Below are 20,502 nucleotides of genomic sequence, written 5' to 3'. Positions count from 1 at the left end.
GTGACAAACCCTTCCCCCTTTTAACGAATGCAAGCTTTATTTTGAATTGAATTGAAGACATTTTAATTAAAGACGTGAAAGTTAAAGGAAGCTGTTCCTTTTAAAAAAGCTTTAAAACGCCAGAGAGCTCAGTGGAATGTAAATAATAGGATATTGCGAACTGCAGTTGCTAAAGCTTTTCCTGAGACAATGTAAAAGCAGTCCGACTGCAGCACCCATTACTCTCTGCCCCTGAGAATTGGGGGCTGTTCAGAGACTTGATTCTTCTGCCCTCAGGAACGGGCTCCGCTGCTGCACAGAGAAAATGTGACCTGGTCCTGGACCATCCTTGGTTAAGGATTCCTACTTTTGCTGCCCTGCCTCCATCCAAGAAGGGTGTATTTTTATTTGAAAAAAGAACATATCAGGAGTCTTAGTGTACCAATAAAGTGCTATTCATACCTGAGTTCAAACAAGCCAATCCAGAATGTGTGACACTCATGAACGGAAAGTCCCTTCCTAGCCTGTTTTCATGGGCCAATGGTCTTGCCTGTGGGGGCAAGGTGGTGGATGCAGGGCAGAAGCAGTGAGGCTTGGATGCTCCTGCCCTCAGTCCCCCTGAATTGCCTCAATCCCTAGCCATTTTCTCGGCTGCGGAAGCATCTATTTCCTTGCTGCTCATTATTCCCAAGGCTGCCACAAGATAAAGCCATGTTTCCCAAGATTCAGAAAGGCCCAGGCTCTGTCAGACAGCCTCCTCTCCACTGCCTGGCTGCATTCATTTTCGTCCAGCACAGCAGGAGGAATGGGGGAGGGTTCACATTCCTCTTGCCAAATTAAGTTATTCCGTTGGGAGGGAGTCTAGCTGCATCAGCTCCTCCTTTTCCAGTCACCTTACTGTGTAGAGTTCCTCCTGGTCATTCCTACAGATTTGGTAATGGCACAGCAGTTTACGGGACCAGGCCCATGGGTCTTTCTGCTTATCTCCAGGAGGAAGGAGGAAGGCCACGCTACTTGCCACCAGGGTGTGCCAGATGCTGTGGGTATAATAGTAATTTTCAGTGGTTTCCATGAAGGTGTACACTGCTATGGCCACGAGTGCCAAGCTGGTCCCGGGGAAGAGGAAAAAGACCCAGCGCTTCCAAGAGGGAGGGTAGCAGCGGCACCGGGAAATTCCACGATATACCTGTGGGAGAAAAGACGGCTTATTGGGAGCAGCACAGCCAGGGAACTTACCAGCCCGCTCCAGGGAGAGAACTCAGCCTGTTGCAGAACCTGCTTTTAACATGGCTCACATTCCTTGCGAGAACAAAATACCCTCAGGCCCAATTGGTAGCAATCGCATGCCTGAGGAGCAAATGGCAGCGGGCTTTCTGCCACCCGAGCTTAGAGGTGTGCTGATCCTAGGGAGCATCAGGAAGGAAGCCCAGAAAGCAGCAGTGACATACCCAAATGCTGACCATGATGGTGAGGGCAAAGACACAGGGGCCCATCATATTCCACACACCCCTGCGGTCCAGCTGTAGCGACATTGCAATGACCAGAGTCCCTAGCACACAGAGGATCTAGAGCAAAGGAGAAAAGCCCAAACAAGAAGATCCCGGACTGCTTTGGAAGCTGCTGATGGCAATGAGGGATCTGCCCACTCCGTCCTCCCTTCCTTGCCTTGGAACACAAAAGCCCAGCACAAATGAGGGTGCAAGGCCAGCTTCCTAGCCACACTCACCACTATCACTTGTGCTGGTCGCCTACACTGCAGCTAAGAAGCGCCAGGCAAGACTGGTTCAAGGGGAAAAGTTCACCTCTTCCATCCCATAATCTGGCTTCCTCCCCCATTTCTTCTCAACTTTTAATTAGGGATTGCCTATGGCTCCCCATACATACATATTTCAGGATCTTCTCGACCTGTGCCATGCACAGAATGGTCACCCAGATGGAGACAACAGAGCCCAGAAAGTCACAGAACTGCAATGTGTCGTAGTCCATAAGGCACATTACAGCAATGCCAGGCTGGTCACAGGCGTGGTAGAACTGTAACCACAATAAGGAAGAAGTAGAAATGGTGCCAGAAAGGGGGCTGTCTGAATCTGACTTAGGTGGCTCAAGCCTGGCTAGGTGGCTCAGTGGCTAAGGCGCTGAACTTGTCGATCAGAAAGGTCAGCAGTTTGGCAGTTCAAATCCCTAGTATAGGTCTCCTGTGTGAGCAGGGGGTTGGACTAGATGACCTCCAAGGTCCCTTCCAACTCTGTTACTGTTATTATTTTCAAGAGCTTGGCCCAGAAAGGCTCCTATATCCTTCCTGGCTCTGAAGTCCAGTGGGGCCAAGAGAATTCCAGGCACCCTCATTCACCCAGGCAGGCCAAAAAATGGAAGCCAACTTGCCCACTTTCCATTGTAAAGAACTGAACTGTTTGACAGCATGCATTGGATTAAAGCAAAACAAAAAACTTACTGTGGAGAAGAACATGGTGAAGGTATAGACGGAAGCCTCAACTAGGTGATAGTGGTAAAGGGCCACAGCGATTGCAGGCAGGAAGAACAGGTTGCTGAGGGTGAGCAAGAGGGTGGCCAGGATCTGGGTGCCTACAGACTGGGCCTTGGTTCTATCTGTGCAGCTCCAACCAGCGCAACCTGCAAGAGGAAAAGACAAGGAAGACATTAGCTACAACATGCAATGCACTGCCAAAGGCATGTTCTTCAACTCAACTATATCTTGCGTAGTTTCTTTTCCAAAAACACCACACTATTAACCAGAGCATATAAAACATTTGCTAGACCAATTCTAGAATACAACTCGCCTGTTTGGAACCCTCACCACATCTCTGACATCAATACAATTGAACGTGTCCAGAAATATTTTACAAGAAGAGTTTTCCATTCCTCTGAAAACAATAGAATACCCTATCCCACCAGACTTGAAATCCTAGGCTTAGAAAACTTGGAACTCAGTTGCCTTCGACAAGACCTAAGCTTAACTCACAGAATCATCTATTGTAATGTCCTTCCGGTTAAAGATTACTTCAGCTTTAATTGCAATAATACTAGAGCAACTAATAGATTTAAATTTAATGTCAACCGCTTTAATCTAGATTGCAGAAAATATGACTTCTGTAACAGAATCATCAGTGCTTGGAACACTTTACCTGACTCTGTGGTCTCTTCCCATAATCCTAATAGCTTTAACCAAAAACTTTCTACTATTGACCTCACCCCATTCCTAAGAGGACCATAAGGGGCGTGCATAAGCGCACAAACGTGCCTACCGTTCCTGTCCTATTGTTTTTCTTTTCTTCTTTCTATATATATGCTTATACCTCCTTATATTTACCCATATATGTTTATATACTATATAATCTTTTGTATGATTCCTACATATATTGTGACAAAATAAATAAATAAATAAATAAATAAATATCTTTTTCCTTCTTTACTTCGGTCCATGTATGTGCTCCTAAAGTGGTGTGCAATTGGCATCCCAATACACTTGGCTTCATTTACAAAGTGCTTTTGCAGTAGTAGAGCCACTCCCAGAGGCATCCAAGCAGGTAGGCAGCTCCATGAAGAATGTGGGTCCTGGTGGGGCTAGCTCTCCTTTCTTGGAGGAAGGGACTTGAGGCAGAGCTGCCCCGGCTGGGAGGTAAATCCACCAGGAGCAGCCTGGGGGACAGGAGCAAGAGAGTGCTGGCTAAGATCTCTCTTACCAGCCTTGCAGATGCAGCCTGTGTAGAGGTAACCATGGCGTCTCATGAGGCTGCACTGTCCGTAGGTCCCACAATCATCAAAGCAGGGGGTGAGGTAGGCAAGCATGGCTACCTGGCCTTGAGCTTGATCACAGTCTCTGCACAAGAGAGGGAGAGAAAGAAGATGGGCCCAGGGAGATTCCATTATGCAGCAGATTCAGTCCTGTTGGGAATGGCCAGCTCCACAAAGGAAAAATGGGGGGAGGGAGTAAACACAAAGCCACTCCAGCAGCAGTTTTCTCTCTGTGCTGCAGAGACCCAGGCCCAACCTGGAGATCCAGTACTTACTCTGATTCCTTTGGGCAGAGCAGCTTCAGGGACAGATACCAGCTGTCGGACTGTGGGTAAGGGACAATGACTGCAGCTTCCCTGGAGGACATGCTCACGTTCAGGAGGTAGCCCTGAGCGAAGGCTGGGTGGGAGGGGAAGAAGCAAGCAAATCAACTGCTGTTGGTCTATGTCCTTTGAAAACCATCACATTATTGGGAGTAAACACACAGGGTGCTCCAGGAAAGGGGAAGTATAGTCATCTGTCGAAGTACTGTCCCGGTGTTTGGAAGCCGTACGGGTCTGGATGGGGAGGAACAGGCTCAAACTTAATCCCTCCAAGACGGAGTGGCTGTGGATGCCGGCACCTTGGTACAGTCAGCTGCAGATGCGGCTGTCTATCGGGAGTGAGTCATTGGCCCCGATGGAGAAGGTACGCAACTTGGGCGTGCTCCTGGATGGTCGGTTGTCCTTTGAAGATCATTTGGCGACCATCTCCAGGAGAGCTTTTTATCAGGTTTGCCTGATCCGCCAGTTGCGTCCCTTCCTGGACCGGGATGCCTTATGCACGGTCACTCATGCTCTCGTTACTTCTCGCCTGGACTACTGCAATGCTCTCTACATGGGGCTCCCCTTGAAGAGCACCCGGAGACTTCAGCTAGTCCAGAATGCGGCTGCGCGGGTTATTGAGGGAGCAGTTCGGAGCTCCCACGTAACACCTATCCTGCGTAGACTGCACTGGCTACCTGTTGTTTTCCGGGTGCGCTTCAAGGTATTGGTTACCACCTTTAAAGCGCTCCATGGTTTAGGACCGGGCTACTTACGGGACCGTCTACTGCCGGCCTCTATCTCCAAGCGTCGGGTGCGTTCCCACAGAGAGGGACTCCTCAGGGTGCCGTCAGCCAAACAGTGTTGACTGGCGGCCCCCAGGGGGAGGGCCTTCTCTGTGGGGGCTCCAACCCTGTGGAACGAACTTCCCCTCGGGCTTCGACAACTACCTGACCTTAGGACCTTTCGCCGCGAACTTAAAACCTATTTATTTCGTATGGCTGGACTAGCTTGATTTTACCTTTAAATTTTAATTGAATTTGATGGGTTTTTAAATTTTGGTAATTTTATGAGGTGTATTGTTATTTTAAATTTTCGGGCAAACTTAAATCAGTTTTTTAAGGGTTGTTTTAATTATTATGTATGTTTGTATTTTATCTGCCTGTTCACCGCCCTGAGTCCTTCGGGAGAAGGGCGGTATACAAATTAAAACATCATCATCATCATCACGTGCTCTAGCCCCTCAGTCCTCACTCGTTCCCCGGATGGTCAAGACCCTCAGAGCTTGGGTCTTCGGCTGATGCTTTGCAATGCCCGGTCCATGGTTAACAAGGCTCCCCTGATTCGTGATCTTATTCAGAGGGAGTCCGCGGACATTATGGGCGTTACGGAGACCTGGTTGGGCACAGAGGGGGGTGTACCCCTGGTTAAACTGTGCCCTCCGGGTTTCCGTGCATTCCATCAGCCGAGGGCCCAAGGGGGGGTGGCGGTTGTGATTAAAGAGAGTCTGGAGCCGAGGGAGTCCACTGTACCTCAGATAGCTGGTTGTGAATCCCTCCTTGTGAAGTGGGGCCATCGGAATCAGATGGGGCTGTTGATCATGTACCTGGCTCCTTGCTGCGTGACTACAGCCCTACCTGAGCTACTAGAGGTGCTTGCTGGCGTGGCGGTTGAGATTCCCAGACTTTTGGTCTTGGGAGATTTCAACCTGCCATCGGCCGGCTTGTCATCAACGGTGGTTCAGGAGTTCCAGGCCTCCATGACGGCCTTGGACCTGATTCAGGTAACTGATGGCCTTACACACATTGGGGGAGGCGCGCTAGACTTGATTTTTATCTCTGGTCAGTGGGTAAATGATCTGGATTTAGGAGATATAGTGAAAGAACCGGTGTCATGGTCAGATCATTTCCTTCTTCGCCTAGACTTTCGGACCGCCGCTCACCACTGCAGGGAGACGGAGCCAATACGTTGGTTCCGTCCCAGGCGCCTGATGGACCCGGAGAGGTTCCTGACGGAGCTTGGGCCGTTTCCTGAGGATCTTACCCATGGCACGACTGAAGAACTGGTTGCGGCTTGGGAACGGGCCGCGGCTGGGGCTTTGGACCGTGTCGTGCCTTTGCGGCCTCTGACCCGGCGTAGATCTCAATTGGCTCCCTGGTTTTCCGAGGAGCTGAGAGAGATGAAACGCCGGAGAAGACGCCTAGAGAGTATTTGGAGGTCCAGCCGTTCCGAGGCTGATCGGACACTAGTGAGGTCTTTTACTAAGACCTACCTAGTGGCAATGAGGGAGGCGAAACGTTCCTACGTTTCCACCCTCATTGCATCGGCAGATAACCGCCCGGCCGCCCTGTTTCGGGTGACCCGTTCCCTCCTTCAACAGGAGGGACGGGATGACCCCCTACGGGGACGAGCTGAGGAGTTTAACGGTTATCTATACGATAAAATCGTTCAGCTTCGTGATGGCTTGGACCATGATTGCGATGATCCAGCCGAGATGGCGGAGACACGTCTTGTTAAGGTTATTTGGGATGAGTTTGATTCTGTGGCTCTCGAGGACATGGACAGGTTGCTGGGGAGGTTGCATGCAACTACATGTTTACTGGACCCGTGTCCTTCCTGGTTAGTGCTGGCTGCTCAGGAAGTGACACGAGGCTGGCTCCAGGGGATTATAAATGCTTCTTTGGTTGAAGGGGTCTTCCCCGCCGCCTTGAAAGAGGCGGTGGTGAGACCTCTCCTGAAGAAGCCTTCCCCGGACCCAGCTATTTTGGGAAATTACCGTCCAGTCTCCAAACTTCGCTTTGTGGCGAAGGTTGTAGAGAGTGTGGTTGCATGGCAGCTCCCCCGGCACCTGGAGGAAGCTGTCTATCTAGACCCGTTCCAGTCCGGCTTCCGACCCGGCTACAGCACGGAGACTGCTTTGGTCGCGTTGGTGGATGACCTCTGGAGGGCCAGGGACAGGGGTTGCTCCTCTGCCTTGGTCCTATTAGATCTCTCAGCGGCTTTTGATACCATCGACCATGGTATCCTGCTGCGCCGGTTGGAGGGATTGGGAGTGGGAGGCACCGTTTATCGGTGGTTCTCCTCCTATCTCTCCGACCGGCCGCAGACGGGGTTGGCAGGGGGCAGAGGTCGCCCCGAGGTGCCTCACTTGTGGAGTACCTCAGGGTCGATTCTCTCGCCTACCCTGTTCAACATCTATATGAAGCCGCTGGGTGAGGTCATCAGTGGTTTCGGGGTGAGTTATCATCTGTACGCTGATGATACTCAGCTGTACTTTTCCACCCCGGACCACCCCAACGAAGCGGTCGAAGTGCTGTCCCGGTGCCTGGAAGCTGTACGGGTCTGGATGGGGAGAAACAGACTCAAGCTCAATCCCTCCAAGACGGAGTGGCTGTGGATGCCGGCACCCCGGTACAGTCAGCTGCGCCGCAGCCGACTGTTGGGGCAGTTAGTGCCCCCAAGGGAGGTGGTCCGCACCTTGGGCGCCCTCCTGGATGGACGGCTGTCCTTTGATGAACATCTGGCGGCCGCCCCCAGGAGGGCCTTTTACCAAGTTCGCTTGGTCCGCCAGTTGCGTCCCTTCCTTGACCGGGATGCCCTATGCACAGTCACTCATGCTCTGGTTACGTCTCGGCTGGATTACTGCAATGCTCTCTACATGGGGCTGCCCTTGAGGTGCACCCGGAGGCTGCAGTTAGTCCAGAATGCAGCTGCGCGAGTAGTAATGGGAGCCACTCGAGGCTCCCACGTAACACCACTGCCCGTAGTCTGCACTGGCTTCCTGTGGTCTTCGGGTGCGCTTCAAGATTCTGGTTACCACCTTTAAAGCGCCCATGGCTTAGGACCCGGTACTTACGAGACCGCCTGCTGTTACCTTTGCCTCCCACCGACCAGACGCTCTCACAGAGAGGGTCTCCTCAGGTGCCGTCCGCCAAACAATGTCGGCTGGCGGCCCCAGGAGTAGGGCCTTCTGTGGGAGCATCGACGCCTGGAATGAACTCCCCTGGCCTACGCCAAGTGCCTGATCTTCGACCTTCCGTCGTGAGCTAAAAACATATTTATTTACTCAAGCGGGACTGGCATAATAGTTTGATTTTATTTCGGGGTTTTATTAATATTTTAAATTTTAAATTCATTTTTAACTATCAGCCGTTTAGTAATTGCTATATTTTAATTTCTTTTAATTGTATATATCTTGTATTTTATTTCTGGCTGTACACCGCCCTGAGTCCTTCGGGAGAAGGGCGGTATAAAAATTTAATAAAATAAAAATAAAAAATAAAAATAAAATAAATCATCATCATCATCATCATCATCATTATTATTATTATTATTATTATTATTATTATTATTATTATTATTATTATTATTATTATTATTATTATTATTATTATTATCTGGACTGTTGGCAAGCCACGTACCTGTCCAGCAGTCCCAGGAGCCATTCAGGAAAAGTGCAGGAGATGTGGGGCTCAAGCAGGCCAACACAGTGGCATTTCCAAGGCCCACGGAAGTCTGCAATGACAAAATTGATCCCAGTTCTGAATTCTGGCAGGAGGCAAAACCTGTCGACCGTTGGCCCTCCATGCAGCAGGGGTTCATTCTCACCTGGTTCAGCATCAGGTTCAGCACCAGGTTCCCTCCACTGTCCATGCCTGAGTTTAGGTTAAGGAGCAGCAGAGTGGGAATACCGCTCTGAACGGGCACAGTGGAATCTCCAAGAATGCGGAAACGCACAGACACAACATCCAGGTCCTCGCGAACAACTGGGTGGCCACGCAGGCAGGCATTTCCTGGGCCAGAGGCATTGTGGTTGCTGCCCATGGCAAGCAGTGTGCTGTTGGGGTGGCCTCCCGGCATCAGCATCCCCTGGTTCTGCTTTAACCTCTGGTAGAAGCCAAGGAAGGAGGCTGCATCTCCTGGCTTGCATGCTGCAAGGAGAGAAGCCAGCACATGCTCCACCACACACATGGGCAGGAGGAATGGGGAGGGCAAGAGACCCTTCTGGGTGGAAATAGGACCTCCTCTTCCTCAAAGCAGGGGCCACCAATCTCTTGATCAGATGAGAAAAGAAAGAAGCAGCAGAGGTCTGAACAGCAATGGAAAGAGCCTTTGCTCAGATCCCCATGGTTGCCGGAACCCGTTCCTGATTCCAAGCATTCAGATCAGGGCACGCACCTATGAAGAACACCACCATCTGAAAGGACACACTGGCGCTGGCACCACCGAGGCTCTCCACTGTGATCCAAAGCCACTTTCCCCATGGTGGGGAAGCCAAGAAGATGCTGCAGGCCTCCAGGCAGTGAAGCACCTTCTGGGAAGACCAAGAGAGCACAGCCGAACCCAAGGTGACCTGGAGGGCACAAGCCGCAGCAGAGCCATTCTCCATGCATTTTCCCAGCTCAAAGTGCATCCCAGCAGTGTACTCGGGGACAAAGATCCTGCAACACATTTCCGATGCAGACAGAGGGCCCAAGGAAGTCAGCAGATACTTCTTGGGCTTAAAGGGGCCAGCCGATGCATCCCACCCCCCATCCCATGCTACTCACTTGCCATGAAGTGGCCTACTAGCCCCCTTGGACAGAACCCATTGCACAGGCACATCAGGCTCAAGGACTACAACATCCACCTGGCGCAGCACAAATAGGTCAGGCTGGAAGGTGTAGCTGCAAGACGTGGAGAAACCCTGCAAGCAGAAAGGCCAATCAGGGAAACTGCCTTGCTCAATTCCAGCTCCTCCAGTTCCTGTCTAGCACCACAGATTTGGGCTCAGGAATTCCACATCTCCTGCAGGCTGCTTCCCTCACTCCTGCCAGCCCAGTTCTCACCTTCACCTCAATCTTGCTTGATGCTGCAGGCAGGTGGGCAGCAAGAAACCAGTCCCCAGCAGCCGGGTTAGTGAGGTTAACAAAAGTGCTATTCTGCAGGGCAGCATCCAAGGTCAGAGTCTGGCTGAAGGAAGGAGGGATGCTTGTGTTCACGGGAAACTGTGTGCCCAGGGGGTTGATGACAGGAGGGGCACCATAGCGGATGTGGCTAGAGGACACAGGTCAAGAGAAGGGATCAATCACTCTTTGAGACCCTTGGGACAGAGACCCTGAGCCCTCTGGTACTCCCTGCCACAGCAGCAGCAGGGGAGACTCACAAGGTGACCTGAGTCTTGCCACATCCAGGGCCTTTGTCTCTGGAAGCCTGCAGGAGCCATCGCAACAGCACTGTGTCCTCTGGGACACAGAATCGGAAAATTTTGGCACTTCCATACCAACTATAGAAGGACAGCGTCTGTGAACTCTGGGAAAAATACTCAGAAAGAAATGCCGGATCTGAGAAGAAAAGAAGAACCACCACGTAGAGATCCCTCAGGCGCTCAGACAGGTCCTGGTGGGGAGTCACAGAGCATAGTGATCCAGGCACGCAGGCAGGCAGGCACACCCCAGCCTGCAGGCATCACTGCACTGGACTTTGCACAACAAGCCCATTTCCGGAAAAGAGGACTCAGTCTTCCCTCCCACTGCCTGAGGGCTCGGCAAAGCCAGCCACTGGGACTTTTGGATAAAGACACAATACTGCTCCTGCTGCCCTGACACCCTGCATGTCTCCAGGAACAGTTGTGCCAGGTGGGTATCAGTAAGGAAGGAGGGAGGGAAGGGAGGAAGCGAGCGCCTGTTGAGACTGCTGCAAGACAATGTGCCTGCCTGAAGCCCAGTCCCTTGACCCAGGAATGGAAGCTAAGGACGCCAAACGTGCACGGGCACAGGCCCCCCCCAAGGCACTGGTGCCCAGGAAGAAGCCCCAGACCAGATGCCACAAAGCCCTGCCAGCATGAGGCCCTTTGGAGCCACCTGCTCGCAGCCTTCCCTCCTCGACCCCCAGCAGAAGAGTAGGCGCTGGCCCGCCTCTCTCAGCTCGCTTGCCAGAGGAGAGGCGCCTGGGGCGACTAGGGGAAGCCGCACGGTGAGCGCCTCTGAGAGCTGACGGCGGGCCGCGCCCGGTCGAGTCAAGGTAGCGGGCGCGGCTTCCCCCATCCGGAGAGGAGCAGCGGGGGATGCGCGGCTCACCCTCGGCGCCTTCGGCCAGCTCAGCCTCCTTCTTCTCCGGCGGCGAGGGGGCAGCGGCGGTGAACAGTAGGAAGAGCAGAGGGCAGCGGCCGAGCGACGCGCCAGTCATCTCCGCCAAGGTGCCGGATCCGGACTGGCCGGCAGGCCGGCAGTGGCGCCAGGGGGACCCCGCAGGGCAGGAGGGAAGGCGGTTGGGCACGCGCTGCGGGCGGTGCTTGACCGGGAAGGAGGCAGGGGCGGGGGCGAACGAGCTCCACCCTCAGGCGCCCGGGAGGAGCGGTGGCCGGAACGCGGGGCTGGAGAGCGCGGCTTCCTCGGCCCGCGGCCAGCTGGCAGTGGGAGAGGCCGCCTCCGCGCCAAGCAAAGTCATTGCCAGCCCTTGCCTTCGGCTTCGCGTGATTCTGGGCGGCGCTGGAGCGGGAGAGGAGGGGGCCGCATCTCCGGGCTAGCACCCCCCCCACTTCGAACGGCCCAGGAATGCGGCCGCCGGAAGCCCCCCGCCCCTCTCCCCATCCTAACGGGCGCTCCCTTGTGCCAGTCATGGCCGTCTTTGGGGGTCCCAGCGGGAAGCTGAAGGTGGGGTGAGTCGCCTGCTACCCCAAACTGCTCCACGGCGCTTCGGCCAACTGTCTGGCGGGTGAAGGGACGGCTGCCGGGGCATCGCTGAAGTGGCGGGCAGCGGGACCCAGGGCCGGGAATGTTATTTGGGGAAGTTGCCCTCAAGCTCCCTCTGGTTTTTTGCCATCCTAGACTAGGAACCGTGAGTTTTAAGTCCCGGCTTAGCCATAAAACGAGCTGGGTGATGTGGGCCAGTCATTCTCTCTCAGCCAAACTCACCTCACAAGGTTGTTGTGGGGAAAATAGGAGGAGGAAAGTGTACTGGATATGTTCACGCCTTGAGTTATTTGTAAAAATAATGGCAGGATAGTAAATAAATAAGTGATTCTGTCCTATGTAGAAGAAAGGGTTCACAATGACCGGTTGCTAAATTCTAGGCATTCTAAAAAGCACAACCAAACCTGTCCTGTTTTGCACTGCCCCACTTGATGTTTCATGTTCTGAATCTTTTGATCCAATTAAAACAAAATGCTGATTTGAGATGTGACCATCTTGGAACCAAGTGGAACCTGATAGGTTATGATACCAAATACAGTTGTGTCCTAAAAATGAACAAGGGAGCTACAACCTTGGCAACTTTATTTTCTGTGTCTGTGGAGATTCTCAGACAACCAGATCATGGTTGTCCCAAAGGTGCTTTTTCACAAGGCAACTGCACTTTCTATTTTTTCTTTCAAGAGGTTTCACTTCTCAACCAAGAAGTTCCTCAGCTTCTTTATTTTCTGTGCACCCCAAAGCAGCCTAAGTGTTCAAGCTCATTTTTCACTACATCCCTTTTATCTGTTGAAAAAGGCTTGCCTCTTCACAATATTCCATGAGAGAAATTTTGCAAGTTTATTCTCTTATTTTCAGCTCTGTCCTCCAGAATTCTTCAAAACTCCCCCACACCCCGCACTTCCTATATTCTTCACCACTGAGAAATGCCCCTTGGAAGCTGTGCTTTGGCAGGGGGGAGGCCCTGGGATGGGGGAGGGGCAGACCCCAGAAGCCCGCCTCCCTGCTACACCACATGCCTTCAGCATTTCTTGCCCAGGCCAGGAGCTTCAAAGCCAGGTATAGTTTTTTTCAGGGAAAGAATGAAGGGTGGTGGGGAGTGCAGAAACACAGACAAAGGAGAAATCAGCCCCATTTTAAAATTCAAGTCCTACAGAGCTCTTCTAATGGGTAATGTGGTTACTTAATGTATGTCTCTATAGTATGGAAGCTAGCTAACTGCATTACGTATGTAAGTCATGGTTAAGGCAATCAGAGGTGTTAATAATAGAGTCAAAAGGATCTTAGGTCTTTTAGTCCAGGGGTCCCCTGGTCCATGGACTGGCACCGGTCTGCAGCATGGAAGCAGCTGGGCTGTGCAAACAAGCAAAGCCTCATCCGCGGGTGCAGGCAGCATGCAAAACCATGCCCCCTCCGGTCCGCCGAAAAACCTTTCTCCTTGGAACCGGTTTCTGGTGCCCAAAGATGCTTTTCTAGTCCAATCCTCTGGTCAGGTTGGGAATCCTCAGACCATCACGGAAAAAAATGCCTGTCCCATTGTTTCTTGAAAACTACGGTGATGGAGCACACATATCTTCAGGAGGCAAACTATTTCACTACCTCGCAGCTTTATAGGTAAAATGTGCAAACCCAACAGCTGTTAGCCAGCTTCCAGTATTAGCAAGGAGTAGTTCTTTTCAGGGCTGCTCTTTCAGACTCTGTCCCTCATAGACACTGAACTTGCGGGTGGGCTGGGGGGGGGGAATCACCACATTAAAAATACACGAGGAGAGAGCTTGGTGCGCTGTCATGCCTTTCATCATTTGGCACCATGGTGATTGGGGTGAACTCTTGTACACTTTCTTGGCACGTTCATACAATACACTTAGCTTGTTACCAAATGCACCCATTTTTATTTTACTTTATTGAGTTTGCAGAATACCCAGGCTAGGCCCTAGGTAACAAAGCAAAGCTAAAGCTGTGAAACAAAGTTCTTCTTTCTGTTAGGTATTTGGCCTGATTCAGCCTGCTGTGGGAACACAGCTCATCTTGTTCAAAAGCCTGGCAGGCAACATCATCTTCTTTTCCTTCCAGATCACCTACTTCAGATCCCTTAAAGGATCTGACAGAAGTGGACCAGCAACTGATCCGAGATATTTGGGGAAAGGTGTTTGACAATGCTGAAGAAAATGGCAGAATTGTTATCATCAGGTACTGGCAGTAGAAAACTGAGGGCCGTTGTGTGGAAGCTCCGTTTGGTGCTCAGAGAAAGTCTACCAAGAGACCCAGCCTTCTTGGCAGCCCAATAGTGGGACTGGGCCTCTTCCCAGATACATGGCATTGTCTTGATTTTGTATGGGGCAGGAAAGTGGATTTCTTGCTACTGAGGTTCATTTCTTGTTGCTTTATTCCCCTGGAAGAGGATTAATAAATACACAAATTAAAACACTTCGTTAAAAAATAAAAACATAATTTCCCGAAGGCCATCACTCTGCTAAACAAATAATTCCCTCAACACTGTCAAACTATTTACTAAATCTGCACTACTATTAATCTTCTCATCATTCCCATCACCAATCTCTTTCCACTATGCCTGTATGACTGTAACTTTGTTGCTGGTAATCCTTATGATTTATATTGATACATTGACCATCATTTGTGTTGTAAATGTTGTACCTTGATGAAGGTATCTTTTCTTTTATGTACACTGAGAGCATACGCACCAAGACAAATTCCTTGTGTGTTTATTTATTTATTAATCATATTTATATATGATTGTGTGTCCAATCACACTTGGCCAATAAAATTCTATTCTATTCTATTCTATTCTATTCTATTCTATTCTATTCTATTCTATTCTATAAATGACAACCATCCAACTGCTGATGAAGAAGTGACATGATTTTTCCTGCTACCAAAAAGATAGCTGGGGATATTCTGGCTCTATGCCTGGAGGCTGCTACCAAAGAGACCCTCCCTCATGACCGGTAATCCCACTGGAGACCATAAACATAGCCTCCCCCAGTGACTTACTGCACAGATCAGATAGGTTGGGTGGGTGGATTGAGGTGATACTCTCTTGTGTACTGAGACTAAGGTCTTCAGTCAGGCTTGAACCAGACTATCAGCAGAGGAACCTGCAGCCCACGTAACAGTCTGGCCATTGCCTCTTCTTGGCCTTTGGAGCACTATAGAATAGAATAGGATAGAATTCTTTATTGGCCAAGTGTGATTGGACACACAAGGAATTTGTCTTTGGTGCATATGCTCTCAGCGTACATAAAAAGACAAGATACATTCATCAAGGTACAACACTTGATAATAGTCACAGGGTACAAATAAGCAATCAGGAAATAATATCAATATAAATTGTAAGGATACAAGCAACAAAGTTACAGTCATGCAGTCATAAGTGGGAGGAGATGGGTGATTGTGTCTAGTTGTTCTGGTGTGTAGTGCTCTGTAGCATCGTTTTGAGGGTACGAGTTGAAACAGTTTGTGTCCAGGATGCGAGTGGTCTGTAAATATTTTCACAGCCCTCTTTTTGACTTGTGCAGTATACAGGTCCTCAATGGAATGCAGGTTGGAGCCATTATTTTTTCTGCAGTTCTAATTATCCTCGGAAGTCTGTGTCTATCTTGTTGGGTTGCAGAAGCAAACCAGACAGTTATAGAGGTGCAGATGACAGACTCAATAATTCCTCTGTAGAAGGAATTCTGCTCTGACCAAGACCCGCATTAGGGTTATTAGGCCAATAAGCCACTGGCCTCCACTCTTTCAGATGCCAGGGTCTGGATTCCTCTGGCTGACAAGGGTGAGAAATCTTGTTTGACCGGGTATCTGGCCAGCCTGGAGAAATAAAGAGCATAGATTCTCACCAGCTCAAGGTTGACTCAGCCTTCCGTCCTTCCGAGGTTGGTAAAATGCAGACCCAGATGTTGGGGGCAATATGCTGACTCTGTAAACCACTTAGAGAGGGCTCTAAAGCCCTGTGAAGCGGTATATAAGTGTAAGTGCTATAGCTATATAATGTGTATAAGTGTAAGTGCTATTGCTATATAATGCAGAACTGCTCAGTCCAGTCCAGCTCAGCATAGGGAGAGAGAGAGAGACTGAGCAAAATTTGCCTGCCTCTTTTCCTTCTGCTCAGGTTCTTCACAGAATACCCAGAGAGTAAGCAGTATTTCAAGAACATTCCAAATGAAGGGGACCTGATGATGATCCCGGAGGTGGGCTTCCATGGCCGGAGGATCATGGTGACTCTGAACCAGCTGATTGAAAGCCTGTGTCACTGGAAGCAAGCCTGCAAGCTCATTGAGCGGCTGGTGGAAAGCCACAAGAACATACACAAGGTCCCATTAAGCATGTTCCAGGTACACAAGAAGGAAAGCAGACCCATGGTCTGCCAAGGGGCAGCTGAGGTAACTGCATGGTGGCCATCCCTTCCCCAGAGGGGAGTTTTTGGCACCAGAGTTGCCTGCCTGCCTGCAGTATCCATGATCTGGACTCCAGTGGGCCATGAGAGCTTCTGCAGAAAGATAGAGCATCTGATGGGGGTTCCCTTGCTTGCATGGTAGCTTTCTTTTAGAGGCTCCCAGGGTGAGTGAACTTGGATGTGGGTGGGAGTCCTCTAACGCTTGTCTCAGACTGTCCTCTCATAGCTCTGCCTTTACCTAGTTCCTATTTCAGGCCATTCTCTCTGTCTTCCAAGATCTCCTCAAAGAAGAGTTCACTGATGATGCCCAGTTAGCCTGGGAGAAGTTCTTCTTGATTCTTCGAGAAGAAATTGAAACTGCTTATGCACAAGAACAGAAGCTTTGAACAAGCCCTGACTGACATTAAGCAATTGGGGAGCGGGTCCCCACCTCATTGTGCTTGTATTGGAGGAAATAAAATAAAAAATAAATGAAATAAAATATAAATAGAATGAAATGAAATGAGTCCTTTAATAAAGTGCTGGTTATTTCTCCTCCGTGTTGTGCTCCTTTCTTCCCAATTCTCCAGGACACCTCAGCCCATGAAAAGATACACAGGTATTGTGTGTGTGTGTGTGTACGCATATGTGCTTGCATGCAGAGGGGTAGGACTAGTCCCAGCAGGGTTTGCACCATGGTTACCTGAGGCATGGTTTTCTTAGCCCAGTGCACTTTGCTTTTGTGACACATAACTTGCCATCAAGATGGGCTTTCATTGCCTGGGGTTGCTTGAGTGGGTCTCCTTGCTTTCCCACTGAGACAAGGAGCTCCCCCTCCCTCCACAGCCCCAAGAGAGTTGCCAGGCAAGTAGAACCAGCTCTGGAGTAGTTCCATGAAGGTTGGATTACAGAGGAAGAAGGCCATCTTAGGGCATGTGAGGTGGTGACTCTGCAGGCTGGGGGGCTGTGTTCCCATGACTGGCAGTGATAGGCGGGGGAGGCCCCTTGGTCAAGTTCAACAGAAAGTTGTTTATTGCAGCTTTAAACCTCTGCAGCCCGAGAGGACTCTGGGCAATTGAGGGGTCCCTGTGCAGCTTGGAGGTGCTGAACCCAGGCAGGGTGCTGCCACAGGTGCTCAAAGAATCCCAGCCCACTATTCACCATGTGACTTGGCCTCTGCTAAAAAGGGACCCCGGGCCAAAGTGGTTTGTGGGTCTAACTGGTCAGGTGCCCAAGATTCAGGGTAAAGTTGCACAAGTGAGGGAAATTATCTGCACAAGTCTGGTTATTGTCTTCCTGGGTTTGGACCAGATGCACAGTAACAACCATTAGTCGCTACCCTGTATCCTAAATAACCCTTTTATTGAAATCAGGGAGAACCTCCTTTCCCTCCAGGTTGACCTTGCCAGAAGGAAATGCTGGCCATTGGTTCATAGTGACCCTGGTGCAGCACTTGCAACTGGTGGTCTAGCCTTCCCTGTTACTCAGATGGCAGGCTCTGCCATGTCCAGTCCCTCCTTCAGCCAAGGGCTGGGCTTAGCTCGTCTGTGGCTGAGAGCCCTGAGCTGGACAATAAGTCTTCCTGTCCAGCGGTGTGCATCTCACTTGCCTTTTGCTTGCAGGAACAGCAGTGTGGAGGAGACAGCTCCACTTTTGCTGTGGCTGTGGAAAGGCCCCCAGGATCGGGAGGTGTTGGGAAAGGAATGTTTACTCTGAATATATTTCTGGCAATGGCTACTGGCTCTCCATGGCCCTCCCTGCTCCCAATTTCTTGTTTCCCAAGTGCTCAAGAGTGTGCTTCTGAAATGGGTGGTGGTGGTGGCAGGGGAAGTGGAATTATTGTGTGATCTAGCCCAAATAGCAAAGTAAGTTTGCCAACTCTGTTTCTAGCTCTCCTGCTCCTCTGGTCTTACTGCCACAGTGAACACTCCAGTTTCCTTACTCCTTAGACTGCTCTGGGATAGGATTTTATGGAAGGGAGACAAGCCTGATTCCACCCAGAGGCAAACAAATGTGTTTGGTTCCTTGCTTGTTCTTAGCTGTAATGGCAGGGTTCTACATTATAGGTGAGGGTGCCCTTTTTTTTATTATATGCAAACAGAGAGCCAGTTTGGTGCAGTGTTAAGCCACCAGGCTAGAAACCAGAAGATAATGAAGTCCACCCGTATGGATAACCTTGGACCAATCATTCCTCTCAGCCATCTGAAGAAGGAGGCAGAGACAAACCACTTCCCAAATCTTGCAAAAAAAACTGCAAGGACTAACCCAGGCAGCCACCAGGGATCAACACCAACTCAAAGGCAGGCACACACTGAGAGTCCCTTCCCAGCAGCCATAGGGACCTGCTCTTCCCTCCAGCCCCAAAAGCTAGTGCAGCAGGCAGGCAGCAGTTCAAAGACAACTTTATTGCTCAGTGGCCTAGCTGAGGTACCCTGAAGACAGGCAGCTCAGAGGAAGGCAAAGGAGGGCACCTGGTTGTGGCCTCTGGAGCTCATCTGTAGTTCTCACACAGCGTGTCGGCCACCTGTTCGAGAAACTTGTCCCAGGCCAGGCAGGTGGAGGCATTGTACTCGTTGCGCAGGTGAGTGGCCAGAGACACATGCAAGCATTTGGACAGCAGCTGCAGAAAGGAGGAGGAAGAGGAGGGGGAGGAAGGCAAGAGTTAGCTGGGCGGGTGGGACGGGTACTGCTCTTCCCACCCTTCCCACCCGCAGTGACAGTAGCTTTACCCCGACTTGCCTGGAAGTTGACCGGGTCCACGCGGAGGTTGTAGGCATGCAGGTCGCTAAGCTGGGAGAGGGTGCCACGGATGTCGTCCAGGTGCTTCAGGGCGCTGTCCAGCGCCTTGCCCACTTTCTCTCCCTGGTGGATGATGTCCTTCGAGCCGGGACTCAAGTTAAAGTGGGAGAAGTAGGTCTTGCTCTGCGGGAAGGATAGTAACAACCTGCGGCAGGGAAAAGCAAGAGGAAAGAGTCCATCAGGGGGCCCCGGTGGCAGGAAAATGGAGGGCAGCGGGCGGCTGTCGCGGGAAAGAAAAGCTGCGCCCGCCCGCCTACCTGTTCAGCGCATCGGCGCCAATGTCCTCGAGGCGACAGCCCAGTTTGCCAACGGAGGCTTGAAGCAGCCTGCGGTCCTCGGCGGTCAGCACCATGGTTGCAGCAGAGCAGGAGGCAATCGAGGGCGGGCCTATGGATCGCTAGGCAGAAGCAGACTGGGAGCCGGGGCGCCACCGTCGCTTATATAGCTGCCCCCTCCTCGGTCCGCCCCTCTTATCTTATCGCCGTCGCGGTCAGGAGAGCTGCTGCGCGCTGCGGGGCGGGACTCGCTCGGCTGCGGCTTCCCAGACCAGCCCTAGAGCCGCGCTCGAGGGAATTGGTCGAAGGTAGAAGGGGGTCTCCTTTGGAGGACTGCCGCGCCTAGATGGTCTTCTCGACCTTCCGTCGAGCGTCCCGGCCGATTCATAGGAAACGTGCCAGACCTGCGGAAAGCGCCCCAATCCTGAAATTCCGAGGCGGGTTTGTGGATGATTAAAGGTGGCCGGGTGTGTCTGTCGCTGGACTCTGAAGACAAGAGGGCAGTTAGGATGGGAAGGAAAAGCGCTCCTGACTTGGAGGGAAGCCCAGGAGTTCAGTCTCAATCCTGACACAGCTGTGCTTGGAAGAAAAGCCTCTACCAGTCACACTGGGCTCCCCTCAGAGGTCCTAAACTTTTAAAGAATGGGTGATTCTACCTGACTGGGCACTTTAGAAAATAAAAAAGAACAATGAAACAAGATAAATTGAATATAGGCATCCAGAATATTGTTCCCCTTCACCAACCAATATTATGATTGCCCGAAGTGGACATGCTTTACTGTACTGAGGGGTCTAATCCATCGAGGAAGTAAATAAACAAGTAAAAGTCAGTATGCTAAGTCTTAACTTCTTAACAGCCATTACTTAACCACAGCTGGCTGAGTTTACACCCCCCCCCCATATGCTAAATAACATAGTTTGGCTGAGTCCTGGCTTCCTATGTGCATGAAAGTAAGATTTTTAGAGTTTGCACCCTAATCTGGGTTAGGCAGTGGCTTGGCCTTGGCCTTTCTTTCCCAGCCTATCTGGACAGGCAAAAAAGAAAGCCTGGGACCATCTAAAAATCTACAGGACATGGGGGGGGGGGAAACAGCCCATCTGTTAATGTCCTACAACCTGTTGAATATTTAATATTTTTAAGCTCTTACTTACCTCTAGGGCATATTTCGTATTTTAGATTTTTATCCCGTTTTTATTCTTTATAAATGACTTGAAGTGGCAAAAATACCTAATATTCCTCCCTCCTATTTTCCCAACAACCCTATGAAGTGGGTTGGGATGAGTGCAAGTGACTGGCCTAAAATCAACAACTGGTTTTCATGCCTAAATCA

At 50.8% G+C, this 20,502-nt stretch overlaps 3 protein-coding genes across 6 annotated transcripts; 1 reads left to right on the top strand and 2 right to left on the bottom strand.

Moving 5' to 3' along the window:
* Window positions 1-35: 35 nt before the first annotated feature.
* Window positions 36-11,225, bottom strand: PGAP6 (post-GPI attachment to proteins 6). Of its 2 annotated transcripts, XM_058157321.1 has the most exons (13): window positions 11,093-11,225; window positions 10,180-10,357; window positions 9,863-10,070; window positions 9,584-9,720; window positions 9,213-9,475; window positions 8,643-8,965; window positions 8,456-8,549; window positions 4,008-4,131; window positions 3,681-3,817; window positions 2,432-2,610; window positions 1,864-2,010; window positions 1,428-1,544; window positions 36-1,165 (listed from the first exon to the last, which is right to left on the bottom strand). In XM_058157321.1, exons 1-13 carry the CDS (start codon window positions 11,199-11,201, stop codon window positions 869-871), a joined length of 2,313 nt encoding a protein of 770 aa, XP_058013304.1. In that variant the 5' UTR covers window positions 11,202-11,225; the 3' UTR covers window positions 36-868. The 2 variants fall into 2 exon arrangements, with proteins under 2 accessions (XP_058013304.1, XP_058013305.1); XM_058157322.1 differs by lacking the exons at window positions 1,428-1,544; window positions 1,864-2,010.
* A 14-nt stretch (window positions 11,226-11,239) lies between these two features.
* Window positions 11,240-16,652, top strand: LOC131185152 (myoglobin-like). 3 transcript variants are annotated; one of them, XM_058157363.1, is made up of 4 exons: window positions 11,271-11,673; window positions 13,778-13,894; window positions 15,834-16,056; window positions 16,361-16,652. In XM_058157363.1, the coding sequence occupies exons 1-4, from the start codon at window positions 11,570-11,572 to the stop codon at window positions 16,502-16,504; spliced, it is 588 nt and encodes a 195-aa protein (XP_058013346.1). In that variant the 5' UTR covers window positions 11,271-11,569; the 3' UTR covers window positions 16,505-16,652. The 3 variants fall into 3 exon arrangements, with proteins under 3 accessions (XP_058013348.1, XP_058013346.1, XP_058013347.1); XM_058157364.1 differs by having other exon boundaries at window positions 11,305-11,673; window positions 16,395-16,652; XM_058157365.1 differs by lacking the exon at window positions 13,778-13,894 and having other exon boundaries at window positions 11,240-11,673.
* A 1,830-nt stretch (window positions 16,653-18,482) lies between these two features.
* LOC131185156 (hemoglobin subunit alpha-D) lies at window positions 18,483-19,320 on the bottom strand. Its single transcript, XM_058157370.1, has 3 exons — window positions 19,154-19,320; window positions 18,837-19,041; window positions 18,483-18,717 (listed from the first exon to the last, which is right to left on the bottom strand). The coding sequence occupies exons 1-3, from the start codon at window positions 19,246-19,248 to the stop codon at window positions 18,589-18,591; spliced, it is 429 nt and encodes a 142-aa protein (XP_058013353.1). The 5' UTR covers window positions 19,249-19,320; the 3' UTR covers window positions 18,483-18,588.
* Window positions 19,321-20,502: the final 1,182 nt, after the last annotated feature.

Source organism: Ahaetulla prasina, chromosome 14, assembly GCF_028640845.1.
Source record: "Ahaetulla prasina isolate Xishuangbanna chromosome 14, ASM2864084v1, whole genome shotgun sequence".
Taxonomy (NCBI): Eukaryota; Metazoa; Chordata; class Lepidosauria; order Squamata; family Colubridae; genus Ahaetulla; species Ahaetulla prasina.
Note: the sequence above shows the minus strand (reverse complement) of the source record. Positions and strands in the feature narration are given on the sequence as shown.